General features: G+C 35.5%; 1 protein-coding gene across 1 annotated transcript in view; it reads left to right on the top strand.

Annotated features, from left to right (window-relative positions):
* Nucleotides 1-823: 823 nt before the first annotated feature.
* The window catches only part of LOC6046262 (microtubule-associated protein futsch), a 155,926-nt gene continuing 140,753 nt past the window's right edge, over nucleotides 824-15,996 (top strand). Inside the window, exon 1 of the mRNA XM_038262464.1 lies at nucleotides 824-2,453. Within this exon, the coding sequence (XP_038118392.1) occupies nucleotides 2,063-2,453 (391 nt within the window). The 5' untranslated portion in view covers nucleotides 824-2,062. The remainder of the gene's footprint in view (nucleotides 2,454-15,996) is intronic.

Genomic DNA, 15,996 nt, shown 5'->3' on the forward strand with positions numbered 1-15,996 from the left:
CAAAATATTATTGGTGCCTTTTAAAAATTTCGCCACACATGGGTTTCTTTGCTTTCAAAACTGGTGGAATGTTAGCACTAATTGGAGTGCTGAAAAATATAAATTTTCAGCACATGTGCACAAAAGTATTACTTTTCGATACTATTATGAATTTTGCCAAGAGTGTTTTTAAAGTTTATCTTGACGATCTCAGACGGTCCCGGTGACATTTTTAGAGACGAGATTTGTCGGACGGGGAAGTAAATGTTGGTCCCGGTCTAACCTAGAGCTCAATCAAGGTGTAGGAGTCGTCTCCCTGGGTCCTGTCTCGGTAGAGTCGCTGGTAGGCAGTTGGATTCACAATCCAAAGGTTGTTTAAGCCAGAAATTTTTTTTCGAAAAAATAAATCAAATTTAGAGGCTGTTTTTGGAGTTGCCAAAAAATGGAATTCTACTCGTTGCATAACTTTATTCGAAAAAAGGACTGTTTTAATTACAATTTTGATTAAGAATTAATTCAATTAAGTAAATTTTAAAAAAACTTACCAGATATACCAGATAATTGTATCCAAACATCATTTTTTTGGCATGGAACTCCCCCTATTGCTCATTACCGTGCCATGCCATGTGCCTCACTAGGCATGCGCGCACGTGAGAGCTGCCAAAAGTGCTCACTTCAGAAGAGAAAGAGCGAGAGCGATTTCATTTTTTTTTTGGGGATTCGTTACGGGATCCCCGTCGTCGTGAGGCTCTGCCGGTTCGGCCTGACCGTCGTCGTCGTCGTCGTCTTCGCCGCATGATTCGCGCTCGCACTTGCTCGCTCCCCGAGACTGTGGTGTTTCGCTCCGGTGTCATACCGAAATCGTTTTCGCAGAAAGTGGTGACTTGGCTCCTAGACTCTGTAAACGCCGGTCGCAGAGTGTCTTCTCCAGTGCTCGAACAAGAGGGAGTTAAAAAGAGATATAATACCAAATAGAAGAAAAAAAAAGTTGTCCAAAGAATATTGAAAAGGCTCGGCTTCCCACTAACTAGTCTGTCACCAGAAGAGCAGAAAGGAATCAACCTCGAAGGGAATACGACGAGCTCTCAGCAGCAGCAGCGCCAGCGAACGGAAGTGTTTTTCCGGAAAGTTTTCGTTTTACGCGAAATTAATAAAAGTTATTCGATTGATAGGAAGTAAAAAAAAAGATCTCGTTCAAGTTTATTATCCAACCAAAGAGCGTACATTGTTCGCCAGTTTGATTTTCCAAATTGCATGAAAAGTGATTATTAAGTTTCGCGTTTTTCCACATACAAAAAGAGATATTCCGTGAAATCGTCCTTTTAAAAGTGACACGTCCAAATTTGACGTCTAAAGATTGTCCAATAAATTTACAAAATAGAAAAAAAAAGTCGTGGAAAAGGGAAAAATTTCATTGATCTGTCTGTGAGTGTCGAAAGACGAAAAACGACGACGAAGAACACGCAGAAGAAGTATCAGCAGTGGAAAAGTTTCCTTCTGTGTGTGTTGTGCAGCCTACTACGACGACGACAGTCGTTGGAAAATTGTGGTGTGAAGCGAAGAGCACAGAGAGCGGCGCTCGCGAGTGAGAGTTTGTGAGCGATTTTCCGAGAGCGAGCGCAGCGCACCGAAAGGACCTACCGAAAAGGGAACAATACAGGAAGAGGTTGAAGACCCGCTTTTCCAAGAAGGTTCTCTCGTTGTTGTTGTTGTGACGGAAAAGCAAGAGCATTCGAGTGTTGAAGAGAGAGGGAGAGAGAGTAAGCCACGAGGCTAGTGTGTTAGTGAATTTCCACACGCTCTGAGGTCGATTCTGACAGGACCTGAAGGCATACACAGCACGGGTGCGGCCATAATACTTGGCCACTGACACACTCTCACGCGGAAAAAGGACCATCCGGTTTTTTGCCTGTTCCGTCGACCGACAATATCGTGTGAAGGTCCGACCAGACAGCAACAGCTCCGAGAGCTTTCTGGAAATCAGAACCCAGTGTCCGTGTGAGTGAGTGTGAAGAGTTCAAAAGAAGGCCAAAGGTTAAGAGTGTCGTTCCGTTGCAAACTGTCCAACCTGTCCACCGGTGCGATGTCTGCGGGGGACCAGAGTAGCCCGCTGGAGTTGAACGGGGGTTCCGGGGCGGTGGCCACCGGAGGTGGCGAAGGTCTCAACGGCAATGCCACCGAGAACGGCCTCAACGGTGCCCCCGGGGAAGGTGCCACCATGAACGGCGGAGGTGGTGGTGGCGGCGATGGCGGCACGGTCAGTCCCGGTGGTGGGGCCGGCGATGTCAGTGAGGAGGCCGGAACCGGCGCCGGTGATCCGGTGATGGCACTGGATGCGGGCTGCTCGGACGGGCCGCCCAGCATCATCGGCGTCGGGCCACCGAGTCCGCTGACCGGGTGCTACCTGCTGATCATCGTCGGTGAGCCGCACTCGCAGGACCACAAAGATATCATCCTGCAGCGGCTGATCAAAGGTAAGAGAACTGGGGGAGGGAAGAGTACATGGCTATTGCGTCATCCTGGGCGATATTAGATTACAACATTTGGCGACATGTGCCCACGTACGGATGTAATGATGTCACGGGGAAAATCTCGTCAGATTTTATGGCCAATTTGCGAGGCAATAAATGGTTACATAAAAATTGGAAGAATTTGGCGATGGGGTTGTAAAAGATCTAGAAGATATGCTGATGAATTTGAAATTTGATCAATCAACTCAAGAAGATGAGTATCCTAGAAACTATTATGATTTATAAAGCGTCTCTGTAAGAATTTAATTGACAATTAGTTTGCTTTAAATGCACCAGACTCTTATAGAGGATAGTTTTAGGTTAGACATCTGGTTTCTTTCTTCTTCTTTCTTCGCATTTCTTTGCTTAAGCCAAAATCGTCACTAAATTTTAATAAGTTTGATTGAGTGTTGTCTCGTTAGAACAACTTCATTGACGTAAAAGTTTTATTTCAATTCTTAAAAATGTTCATTTGACAGCTTACTAAAAATCAAAATCGTGACGAATTTACCTGAATCATGCCAAAAATTGATATTTTCGCAGCTGCTTAATTATTGCCGAAATCAGCAAAATCCAACCAGAAAAATGCATTCTGCTGGTTTGGTAATAAATCCTCTCTCGGTTTGTAATTAAATTTTGAAACGTAAAGTGGTTGTCATCAGTATCCACTTTGTTTGAGTTAATTTATGATTTACTGGATTCATTGCTATTTAATTGATAGATTTTTTGAGTGTTTGTTATTTGTTCAGATTACGGCAAAAGGCAAAACGACGACGATGAAATGACTTATTATACAAACCATACAATTTTTCAATTGATTAGAATAGATTAGATACCATGCAATTTTATCAAAATTTGCCTTTTGTACTATAAATATCATAATAAATATCAAAATAAATATCAATACCAGAAAATTAAACTGGAAATTAATAAATATAACTACGACAAAAACTGAGTTTTTTTCTCATGTCCTTAAAATTGCTAAATCAATTGTTTAACTTCCAGAAAGAAACCATAATGTTTATATCAAATCAAATAACAATTTGAACAAATCTGAAGATTTTAGACAGTTACACAAAGTTATCCAACGAATTAAAATAGCCTAAATTTTCATCAATTGTTTTTGTACAAAAGTCAGGTTTAAAGAAAAATAATAATAGAAAGATTACTCTAGATTCAACCTAAAATAACTGCTCATGTTCGAAAAATTTTGCTTTTTGATACAAATATTTCTGATATATAAATAATTTCGAACAGCTGTGAAAATTTCCTACAATTGTTTTGACTTTGTTGTTCAGACATCTGGTTGCTGAGTTACAGCCTCTTAAATCTTAATATTTGTGAAAAATTTGTTTTCTCATTAGGGTAGGGTAGTCATCAATAAGACACTTCTGGTTTTTGACTTTCAACGATTTTTGTAATTTTTTCATCAGCATGTTTTAATAAGTTTTTTGTTGCATTTTATTATTTTTAAGGTGTTCTATCATTAACCAAAATATGAGATCGATCTGACGTCTACAGCCAGAGTTATTTAACTGTCTCATTGTAGACGCACTTGGCAGGAACAATGAGACAGCTGGGGAACAATGAGACACTCTACAAAAATCAATACTTTTCTAGTAAAACATCATGTGTTTTATATTGTTCCATTGCTTTGAACATTTTAAAGAAATTTTGCCAACATGAAACTTTTATTATCAAAAGTTATAGTAAAAAGTATTTAAATTATGTAAAATCCATATATTTTACCAAATAACTTTATATTTTTCATTGAATGAAGTTCAAACTCAATAAATATGCCAAAAATCACTTACAAATTATGTTTTGAAAGATTTCCATAGATTTTGAAAAGTTTAATGAAGAAAAATCAAAGTGTCTCATTGTTACTTATGTGCCGAAAAGAGTGGGTAACAACGAGACAGCCCTAGATTCTGGGTATATTATAAATTTTGGCCAAACTCAATAATAGGACATTGTAGTCCTATTCATGACCTGTGAAATGATAAAAGAAATTTGGAAAAATATTAGTTTTTGTGTTAATGACAGTCTATGAGCGAAAATGTAATTTTTAGTCATAATTTCTTTTACACCCCAGAATCAATCTTTTATGAATAACTTTGCAAGGGAGCGTCCATAACCAACGCCTTTATTATAGCAGACGTGTATCTAGTAGACACATCTTTCCCCCAAATATGAGCCTGATTGTTTAAAACTTTCCCCGTGTCTCATTGATGACTACTTTACCCTATCACAAATCAGCCATCATTTTTCAACTCGTGATGTATCGTAAATGATTGGTTTGGTTCTCATTGTCAAAAAGATATTTTTGTGAAATTTGCTGTTTATTTCAAGAAAACCAAATTGCAAATATGTTTGAAATTTATGTCCCTCGACTTTAATCTAAGTTTTCAAAAAATCTAAGCATAGAGGAAAAATCGCAAAAAAACATTGGAATTTCACATAAATTATTTTTTAAATGAGCCTTAACATGTTTAAAAATACATTTCACATTGGCATCTAATCTTCATTAAAATTTCAAAGTTTTTCGAAAAAAATTTTTTTTTGCTCTCCGATTTTGGGGGCCGACAATAAAATTTTCAGTCCCTTCAAAAATTAGTCCCTTCCTAAATTATTCAACAGCAACAACCCAACCCACACGGAGAAAAAAGAGTTCCCAAAATCGTGAACAAGCGTTCATGAAAATGGGAACCACGAACAAAGTGTTCCAATCCCATGGTACGATTTCCAAAAACGTACCATGGGATTTGAACACATTGTTCGTGGTTCCCATTTTCATGAACGCTTGTTCACGATTTTGGGAACTCTTTTTTCTCCGTGCAGGAACCAAAGGATGTTCTTTAAAAGGCATTGGAAAGAAAAATTTATAAATTTTCAAGTAATTTCAGGGTTGGCAGATTGATTTGTTTGATGTGAATCTGGGTCAACTTTGGCCCTGTCTTTTTTGCAAAAAAAAAACCTTCATTTTAAGGAAAAACAAGTGAGCATTAATTTTTGTAATGTATCTGTTATGTATATTCTACGCATGTTTTACAATTCAAATGATATTACAATGTGAAAAACAAGAAAAAAAAAACAAATACTATCAAAATCAAACATGGACTAAACACGATAAAGGCAAATTAGAATACAGTCGACTCTCTGGTTGTCAATATCCAAGGGACCGTCGAGGAAGAGAAGCATCAGTTTACAGAACGATGCAAAATGAAGACTCGATTGAAATTTGTTTTTTTTTGCTAACCAGCTATGGGAGAGAATCATGGCAACGCTCAGCAAACAAATACAAAGAAATGTCAAACACCCTTCAAAGCTTCGTTTTCAAAGAAAAATGTCTATGCAAGCCATGAGAAAGTGAAATTATTGACAACCGGAACAGATGTTTAAAGCAAATAGAATCCAAGGGACCGTCGAGGAAGAGATCCTTCAAACAAGAGAAAATATCGAGGAATAAAGACAATCGAAGTATGCAGTTTTAAGGGACTGAAGAATTCATCGGTACATGGAGCAATATTGATATCGAGAAGATCGACAGCCAGAGAGTCGACTGTACTTTAAATGAAAAATGAAAAACACAAAACAGGAGCAGAAAAGCTTTTCCTACAACAAAAGTTGGTCAAAGTGACCTCCTGTAAAATTGAAAAAAAAAACAAGCATACTTGGTTATTTTAAATTATGTCACATTGTTCAAAGAGTTTTAAAATGTTAGTAAGAGGTTTTGAGTGTTATGGGAGTTGAAATAATTGCAAGTTACAATGAAACGAATGAAAATACCAAACCCATTATTTAAAAAAAGGAGAGGATTTTTTTCTATAGATTCTTTTTAAAGAGGCATAAATAATGAGTTTTTACAGCTTTTTTTTGTGTATCCTTCTTTATTGGTGATTAAGGCATTTTTATCTACCACAAATAGTTATTTTCGTAAGATTTTTTTTTGCATTAAAATCACAAAAAAACATAATGCAAATTTAGTTTCCAGAAAGTTTTCCACCAGAAACAAAATGCACCCAGCTTTTAACCGTGCTATATTTACACCGAACAGCAAACTTTGTTTCAACCTATCTGTATGCAAAACTGATTGGAAACATACAGAAAGAAAAACTTTTCCCTGCTCCGACTGAAACTGCACTTTATCCAGGTGACAAAACGTCAACTTTAACTACGGTTTGGAAATGGCAGCTCATTCAAAAATATGCAGAATAAGATTTAAGCTTTGCTTTTCGTCCGGGAAAAGTTTGAAACTTTTTCTACTGACTCTGTTTTTCTTAACTCTTTTCAACCGATTCAGCCATCCATAGTCATTTTCCGAAACGAATGCAAACAAGCGAAGACACACAAATTTGAAGCGAGTTTAGAGTTGAACTATGCCAAATTTCCATGATTTTTCCGAGCAACACTCAAATAACAACGTTCAAGTTGGTGGTTTGTTCGGCGGCAGACCACACTTCCGATTCGCATTTAATTAATTTCCCTACCAACTCATCCCCACTCTTTCGGAAAAGTGCCGATTCCGTTCTTCCGAGAACCGGCCATCAAAAACTCCGCACGACGACGGCGGCGGCGGCTCCTTCTAATAATAATTAATTGCACACCATCCTGCCATTATCTTAGTTGATGACCTGGCTGGCTTCGCCCGGTCTAGGCACACAGTAGGCAGCGATGGGTTCCGTTCCGTTGCGAACAGAAGGAATTGAGAGTGCTGCGGCCACAGGAAAGCCATATATAAGCCCCGTCACGACGACGAGCCGATGGATATGTTTGCCGCTTTTTCCGACTCTCTTCAATCGCTAATGCACAGGAGTTGAGGGGAGATTTGGGGGACTTGAAAATAAAAAAAAAACTTCTTTTTAGTTTTTCTAACTTAGACAAATTAGATGGTTTCTCAAAATTCCGAATTTCAACAAAAAACTAAACAAAATATCTCAAATTGAGTGTTTATTACAAAAAAATATTATCCCAAGTCTCCCCTACAAGTGCGTTCGCGCAAGGTTGTTCGATCACGACACCCCTCAAACCGTTAAAAATACTGTATGAGTCATCAGACAATTTTTTGTCTTCGCTCTGTCTCCATCAGCCAACCAACCAACATACCACAGTCTTTTGACATCATCGATTAGTTCGAACTCACCATCTGCTCGAGCGTGGAGTGAGCTCATCCTTAACCGGCTCAGCTGACAAGACAGTCTTGCGACGTTGTTTTTTTGCATTTTTGGTCCAATTTTAAAACCATTCAACCTAAAGAGTCCTCACTCAACGAATTAATGCTGACGAGACTCTTACAAATTGATGCCAATCTGCTGAAACAAATCGGCCAGATTTGTTGGCTGCTCGAAAATTCCAAGCAGCAAACCCCCTCTCGAGTCGAGTAGTTTTAATTAAAATCAAAGTGGCTTTCACGTTTGACTTTGACTGAATGCGGCGCCAATTTTGACTAAAATCTGGGCAAATATCCTGCGAAGGAGCTTTCGGCAAATATTGTTCTTGAACCTTTCATCCTCTTCGAGGCGAAGCGAGCGTCTGCCCTCGAAGAAGGACCCTATTTTGGTGGGAGGAAGATGGCGCCTTCTGGAACGCATTGTGCCTAGACGGAGGGATCCTCCGTTAGCCATCAGCAGTGGGTGGTGAGGTTGAGTTCGGGTGAAAGGTACATAAATCTAATGGAATTGTGGCGGATGTCGGGGTGGATGCACGGAGAGTCTTGATGGGTATTACTGGGAATAGTGTAATTAATTAACTTATGCTGAATTTCGCTAAATTTGATCTAATTTAATAGCCTTCATCATTTTACGAATTCCGTTAGCATTTTTTGACAATTGCTTTTTTTATAACTTTTTGAATTTATCACCGAGGAAATGCTATAAAATCACTCGCGAAACTTTTAATATACACATTTCACGTTTACATATCGAATTAGAATCCGATTCTGACGAAATTCAATGTCTGTGTGTGGATGAGTCCAAATCTGGGCTTTCTCAGGGCTACCCCCTGAAATCAAAGACTGACCCATCTTTAGGCAAAATTCCAAATTTGAGCTCATTCCGACCACGGGAACCCCTCCCTCTAATCGTTTGAAGTCCAATCTTTATCAATTCTCAGCTGTAGGATCTTCATTAAATTTAAAACAACTTCCACGAAGACACCATATTTTTAGGATTTTTTGCTAAAATTTATTTATTTATTTTTTAGCTTCTGAAAATTACCATTTTTGCGATTTGTCCATTTGTCCATTTGTCCTGATTGAAAATTATTGAGATTGATGAAGTGCTTGGATAATTTTGCACTAAAAATGGTTTCTGATAGATGCATAAAAGGGCACTATTCAAAAGTTTTCTATTAAATCGTTTCCAGGGTTCACACTTAACAAATTTTACTCATTTTTTAATGATTAAAAGTAGATCAATTTTGACGTAGATTTTCAAAATCAATTAAAAATCTTTTTTTTTAAACTTCCGAAAACCGTTGAAAACATTTCTATGAACTTTTCTATTTTTTTTATGAAATTTGACATTTTTTTTTTGCTTTTTGGAAACTTTTTTTTATTTTTCCAAAAAAAATGCTTTGACCTGCTGAATCTTTTTGAGGACCACCAAATGATCAATTTTTGCAACAACTTTTCAGCAAATTTGGATCAACAGCGAATTTCTGGCAAAAAACGACTGTTTTTTTGTCATTTGAGGCTTGTTTGCCTGAAAACAAAATGTTTAAAAAGCTGCAAAATTGTTTTAATGCATCATTTTTGGATTTAAAAAATTAAACAGAGTTTCAAAACACTACTTCTGCTTAAATAAATTGAATAACACATTTAGGCAAGCCTTCCAAGTATCCTCAAGCCATTTGTTCATTTAAAATTTCAAAAGTTGGAAGTTATAAGGATGTTAAGTAAAGCAATTCTCTGACACTTCCAACAACGATTTTGGCATGCGTCCATACAAAATCGCAGTGTTGCCAATTTTACGAAAAAAGTCGAAATTTATTTTTGCATTTAAAATCAAAATTGCAATCGAAAAGTACTTTACAAGATACATCTCAAATTTTCCGATCACTCGATTAAAAATAATTTTATTTCTTTTAAATCAGCCCTGAAATTTGATATGGTTGAGAACAAGTGTGTTTGGGCCTTTTCAAATGTGAGATTGATTTGGTAATATTTTTTTTTTCAAAAGGTCAGAAAGTGATGGATTTTCCAAGGATTTTCCGAAAAAATGTCAACACTGCCTAATAAATTTTACCAACTTGTGCCACAGCTAAAAATATGGCATTTTTTACTATCGGAAACATATCCAAAAATGAGAATTGAAATTTCAGAACTTGGTAATTTATGTGTTAAAACACTGATTTTTTGAAATTTTAAATACACAACATTTCATCAAAATAAATAAAATCAAGAAAATTATAAAATGCCATAATTTGGGCTAAAGCAAAGGTGATCAAAATTCATTTGGTGGTAATGGCAATTTTTAGAAAAATATGATTTAAAAAAAACTTAAAAAAAGTTAACTATTGTTGTATGTAAATTTGAATTTACAATCGAAAAGTACTGTAGTATGTTTAAGCCATCTAAAATTATCAACCCTAACATTTGATACGGTCGAAAATAAGTGCTTTTGGGCTTTTTCAATTGTTGAGGTTGATTTGGAAGAAAAATATTCGAATGATCAGAAAGTGATGATTTTTTGAAAAAAATACAACGCCGCCAAATAAATAAATTGTGCCAAAGCTCAAAATATGGCATTTTTGTCATTTAAAACATTTCCAAAAATAATAAGGCCGATGAAATATTTGTGAAAGTTCCTGTCTTGCCGAGGTCAAGGGAAACTAAACAAAAAATATAAAATTAATAAAATATATTGAAAGTATAAGCCAGAAATTGAAGTAATTTTTTGATCGATTTGGTGTCTTCGGCAAAGTTGTAAGTATAGATAAGGACTACACTAAAAAAAGGATGCTCGGTAAACAAATTTGGTGATTTTTAATTTAACTTTTTGTCACTCAAACTTGATTTGCGAAAAAAAAAACGCTTTTTTTCTAATATGTTAGGGGAAATCAAATGCCAACTTTTCAGAAATTTTCAGGTTGTGCAAAAAATTGTTGACCGAGTTATGATTTTTTTAATCAATGTTGATTTTTTCTAAAAATTGAATTATTTGCGCAAAAATTTTTAAACTTCATTTTCAAAATCGAATTTGCAATCAAAACTTACTTCAGTGAAATTTTGATAAAGTGCACCGTTTTCAAGTTAAAGCCATTTTGTATGGACAATTATATGTAAAAACTAATGATGCAAAATGGCTTCTGGGCACACCAAAAGCACCAAAAACGTTTCAACCGGATTAAAAAATACAAAAATTGAAATTAATAAAAAAAGACCGATTTCGTGAAGAACTGCTCATACTTTCAGTACTGGTAAATTTACCCATTTTTTATGAGTGATTATTTTTATCTTGAAGGTTCTAAGCAATACAATAGCTTTGTCAAAGACGCCAAATCGATCTTAAAATCCGTTTCCTAGATAAAGATTTTCGAAAATTTTAATATGGACGGCTGCCAAACTTGTATGAAGTCGAACTAATGATCCAAAAGACTTCTTCGGTCATAGAATAAGTTCACACAAAATTTCATCAACAAAAATTAATTTAAAAACATTTTTGTTGAATTATGTATCCATATTTCAATCCAGATCCAAAAAAAATAGACATCTTACACTGTTCCCTAAAATCTAAAAACCAACTTATTTTCCGTGGACTGAAACAGTATTTTTTCCAACTCGCTGATTCCAATCCAGGATCCCCACACATACGTCTAAAAGGGTTATACCCGATATGGTTCGTGCCACAATTTGCGAACCACTTTTTACCGCTGACAGGACTAGCACCGGGGTGTGGCACACGGGTTGACGAAATTGGCCTAGTTTGTGGTTCAGTGACGCTTGTGTTTTTTTTTTAGACAACCGTGCCACTCCATACAGGTAGGATTTTTCAATGAATCCAGTATGTTTCTAATTTTGGGACTTATACCATTTTGAGACATTTTTATCTTTTTGAATTGAATAGCATTTCTTAGAAGCTTTAACCAAAAAAGACTCACGAAACCAACGCTTTGTGGTGACAAAAAAAAATACTTGTTCCGCTTGGTGTGTTTTAAGTAGCTGCCAATCTGGATTAAAACCACACTGCAGTTTGGGCGAGATTATCATTTACTTTTCCGTTTGCAAATATGCTAGACTAAAGAGAGAGGAAAGCGAAGAATAACTCCCCCCCTTTTCCACACTTTCCGTTGAACTTCCTGTTCTTTTTCCATTCCGCAGTAGGATTTTTTTTTGCTTCTTCGAAACGAAAATGGAAAAATCTCATTTTCCTGCACTAGCAAAAACGAGCATATTCTGCTCAAGTGCTACCAGCTGGTAAAATTACTGTCAGTCTCGATGGAGGGGAAGCAGATTCCGGACTATTGGGAGTGTGTGCTCAAATGGGTTTTATGAGGCTTGTCTCCCCCTTGGTCATATGAATTCACAAATTTTGAGCATCTGCACAATGCTTACGACATTGCGGCTGTCGAGAAAGTATCTTGTAGAATGGTTCTCCAAGGGGTTGAATCCTTTGAGAGTGCTTTGAAGATTGTTGGATTTGTGGAATGTAATGCACGGATGAATAATTTTAATGAAGTCGTCTGTTGCATAACCCATATTTGTGTATTTCGAAAACAGATGCAGAGAAATGCAATTTGAATTATAATCAAATTATAAACAAAATAACAAGACAGTGTTGCCAGCGCAAACACGCTTTTAAATTGTCTTGTTTTTCCGGAATATTCCCATAATTGCATTGCGCGATCACAATAATGCAAATACACTCACAAACACCACAAAACAGTTGCATATCTAGCAGTATGTGGGGCGAATGCAACCATCAGCGTCCAAACTATCGCAATGTGGTTGGCACGATTGCATCGGGGAGGGAAAACCCAGCAGCAGAAAAAGAGAGCTCGGAAAAAGGAAACTCTTTTTTGTGCTCTTCTCTTTCTCCTTCTCCCAACTATAGCTAAGAGGTTTTAATGAATTGCTCGCCACATACAAACGGATAATGGTGGCAGCAAAACTTGGCCAGACATACCGGGGCCACCTCAAATCTGGGAGCAGAGCGCAGCAAAAAAAAAAAAAAACAAACACATCCCGTAAAAACGGCCACAAATGCGGGTCGGACAACGACTCTATCGATCCGGAAAGGGACCACCCGGAACAGACAAAAAATAGGCGCTCGGAGATTGGAGATCTACTGGTTTCAATCAGTGTCAAATCCTTTTTTGCTGTTCAAATTTATCAGAATGCTCTAATTCTGGTCACGTAAGTCCCCAAACACTAAACAAATCCTCCAAAAAGTCTTTAAAAATTTAATAAAGTTAAGAAAAAAAAATTAAAAAAAAAAAAAATTTTAATCCGACTGAAACTGTTTTGGTGCCTTCAGTATGCCCAAAGAAGCCATTTTGCATCATTAGTTTGTCCATATAATTTTCCAGACAAATTTGGCAGCTGGCCATACAAAAATGATTTATGAAAATTCAAAAATCTGTATCTTTTGAAGGAATTTTTTGATCGATTTGGTGTCTTCGGCAAAGTTGTAGGTATGGATATGGACTACACTGGAAAAAAATGATACACGGTAAATTTTTTTGTGATTTTTTATTTAACTTTTTGTCACTAAAACTTGATTTGCAAAAAACACTATTTTATTTTTTTTTATTTTTCGATATGTTTTAGAGGACATCAAATGCCAACTTTTCAGAATTTTCCAGGTTGTGCAAAAAATCTTTGAGCGAGTTATGAATTTTTGAATCAATACTATTTTTTTCAAAAAAATCGAAAAATTGGTCGCAAACATTTTTCAACTCTATTTTTCGATGTAAAATCAAATTGGCAATCAAAAAGTACTTTAGTGAAATTTTGATAAAGTGTACCGTTTTCAAGTTAAATCCATTTTTAGGTGACTTTTTTGAAAATAGTCGAAGTTTTTAATTTCTTAAAATTAGAGCACATGTTTGCCCACCTTTGAAAAAAATATTTTTGAAAAGCTGAGAAAATTCTCTATATTATGCACGTTTGAACTTTGTTGAAAGGAAAATTGATGTTTTCTAAGTCCCACCCAAACAACCCACCATTTTCTAATGTCGATATCTCAGCAATTAATGGTCCGATTTTCAATGTTAAAATATGAAACATTCGTGAAATTTTCCGATCTTTTCGAAAAAAAATATTTTCAATTTTTTTAAACCAAGACTAACATTTTAAAAGGGCCAAATATTCAATACTACGCCCCTTTAAAATGTTAGTATTGGTTTAAAAATTTTGAAAATATTTTTTTTCAAAAAGATTGGAAAATGTTTCATATTTTAATATTGAAAATCGAACCATTAGTTGCTGAGATATCGACATTAGAAAATTGCGTGTTGTTTGGGTGGACTTTGAAAACATCAATTTTCCTGTTTTTAAACCTTTGCATGGCAATATCTCAGCAACGAAGGGTTGTATCAACAAAGTTTAAAAATGCAAAATATAGAAAATTTTCTCAGCTTTTCAAAAATATTTTTTTCAAAGGTGGGCAAACATGTGCACTAATTTAAAAAAAATAAAAACTGCGACTATTTTCAAAAAAGTCACTTAAAAATGGATTTAACTTGAAAACGGTGCACTTTATCAAAATTTCACTAAAGTACTTTTTGATTGCAAATTTGATTTTACATCAAAAAATGAAGTTGAAAAATTTTTGCGACCAATTTTTCGATTTTTTTGAAAAAAAAAACAGTATTGATTCAAAAATTCATAACTCGCTCAAAGATTTTTTGCACAACCTGGAAATTTCTGAAAAGTTGGCATTTGATGTCCTCTAAAACATATCAAAAAATAAAAAAAGTTAAAAATAGTGTTTTTTGCAAATCAAGTTTTAGTGACAAAAAGTTAAATAAAAAATCACCAAAATTTTTTTTACCGTGTATCATTTTTATTCAGTGTAGTCCATATCCATACCTACAACTTTGCCGAAGACACCAAATCGATCAAAAAATTCCTTCAAAAGATACAGATTTTTGAATTTTCATACATCATTTTTGTATGGCCAGCTGCCAAATTTGTATGGAAAATTTTATGGACAAACTAATGATGCAAAACGGCTTCTTTGGGCCTACCGAAGGCACCAAAAAAGTTTCAGTCGGTTTAAAAAATACAAAAATTAAAATTTAAGAAAAAAGACCGATTTCGTAGAGAACTGCTCTACTGTTATTTTTTTAAATTTTTGTTGGGCCACGGCCCCATCGTGTAATTACTATTACAGTCCAGACTCAATTATCCGAAGCACTAGCGTGTCCTGCTCTTTGAGGAAGGTGGGGCAATAATATGGACGTTTTGAAAATTACGTCATTTATGGACACCTCCTGACCAAATTTAGAACACATTTCTGAGGATGGTGGGGCAGTTGCCCCACCCTCACGCTAGTCATCCGAAGTCTCTATATTCCGAAGTTTCGATTATATGAAGGTTTGCATGGAACTTCGAATAATTGAATCACGAACAGTTAGTTTTTTTTTCTTGATTCGATTAGCCGAACACGGTGTGTTTTGTAGAAAACTAAAGATAAATAATTCTGTATTATCAAATTTTCATAAAATAAAAAAAATAAAAAAAACTAGAATACACCGTGCGAAGATTCAATTATCACAAGTGAAATTTTTCTGAGGCCTCCGAATAATCGAGTATGGACTGTAGATAAACTTTTGAAATTTGTTGTTATGGTGATCGTGATTTTAGTTCACTTAGATGTTTTCTATAACATTTCATTTGGATGTTTTCTATTGTTTTACAAATTCAGTTTAGTAATGTATTTGAATTGTGATAAATATATGATAAATTGCATGCAAGACTTTGTTAATTTTAGTTTTGGATTAAGATAATGTAATATGAAATTAGTCAAAAAGAGGTAATATTCAACCTACCAAATTTTCAACCTTTCAAAATTCAAAAAATTGATTAAATTTCCAAGCTATATTTCCTTTGTGAAATTTGAGTGCTAAAAGTCAGCTTTTCAGAACTTGTATCGATAAGAAATCCTATTCAGCACAGTTTTGGAGTTTGAAACTTATCTTGACGGGACATTCTAGCGAAAAAAAAACATATGTTTAACTGAATAAATTCAATTCAAGGATGTTTTCCGAAAACGCGAAATGAAAAATTGTATTCCACTCGTAGCAATCCTTTGTTTTTTTTTGCAGCTTGCTGAAATTTTTTTTTTTGTACAGAATAGCCTGACTTTAAATTGATGCAGAGCGAACTGTCCAAATTGGTTTAAATGCTAAATCAATATTTTGCTGATAAATTCGTGCGCCAGATGTTGAAATGTATGATATAATAATTAAAAAAAAAATATTTTATTATGACAAACCAATCTATATTCGTCATGCACTCCTCATTGAGACCACCCTAGTCGCTGTCAATTCGATCGATTGTACG

Source organism: Culex quinquefasciatus, chromosome 3, assembly GCF_015732765.1.
Source record: "Culex quinquefasciatus strain JHB chromosome 3, VPISU_Cqui_1.0_pri_paternal, whole genome shotgun sequence".
In the NCBI taxonomy this organism is placed as follows: Eukaryota; Metazoa; Arthropoda; class Insecta; order Diptera; family Culicidae; genus Culex; species Culex quinquefasciatus.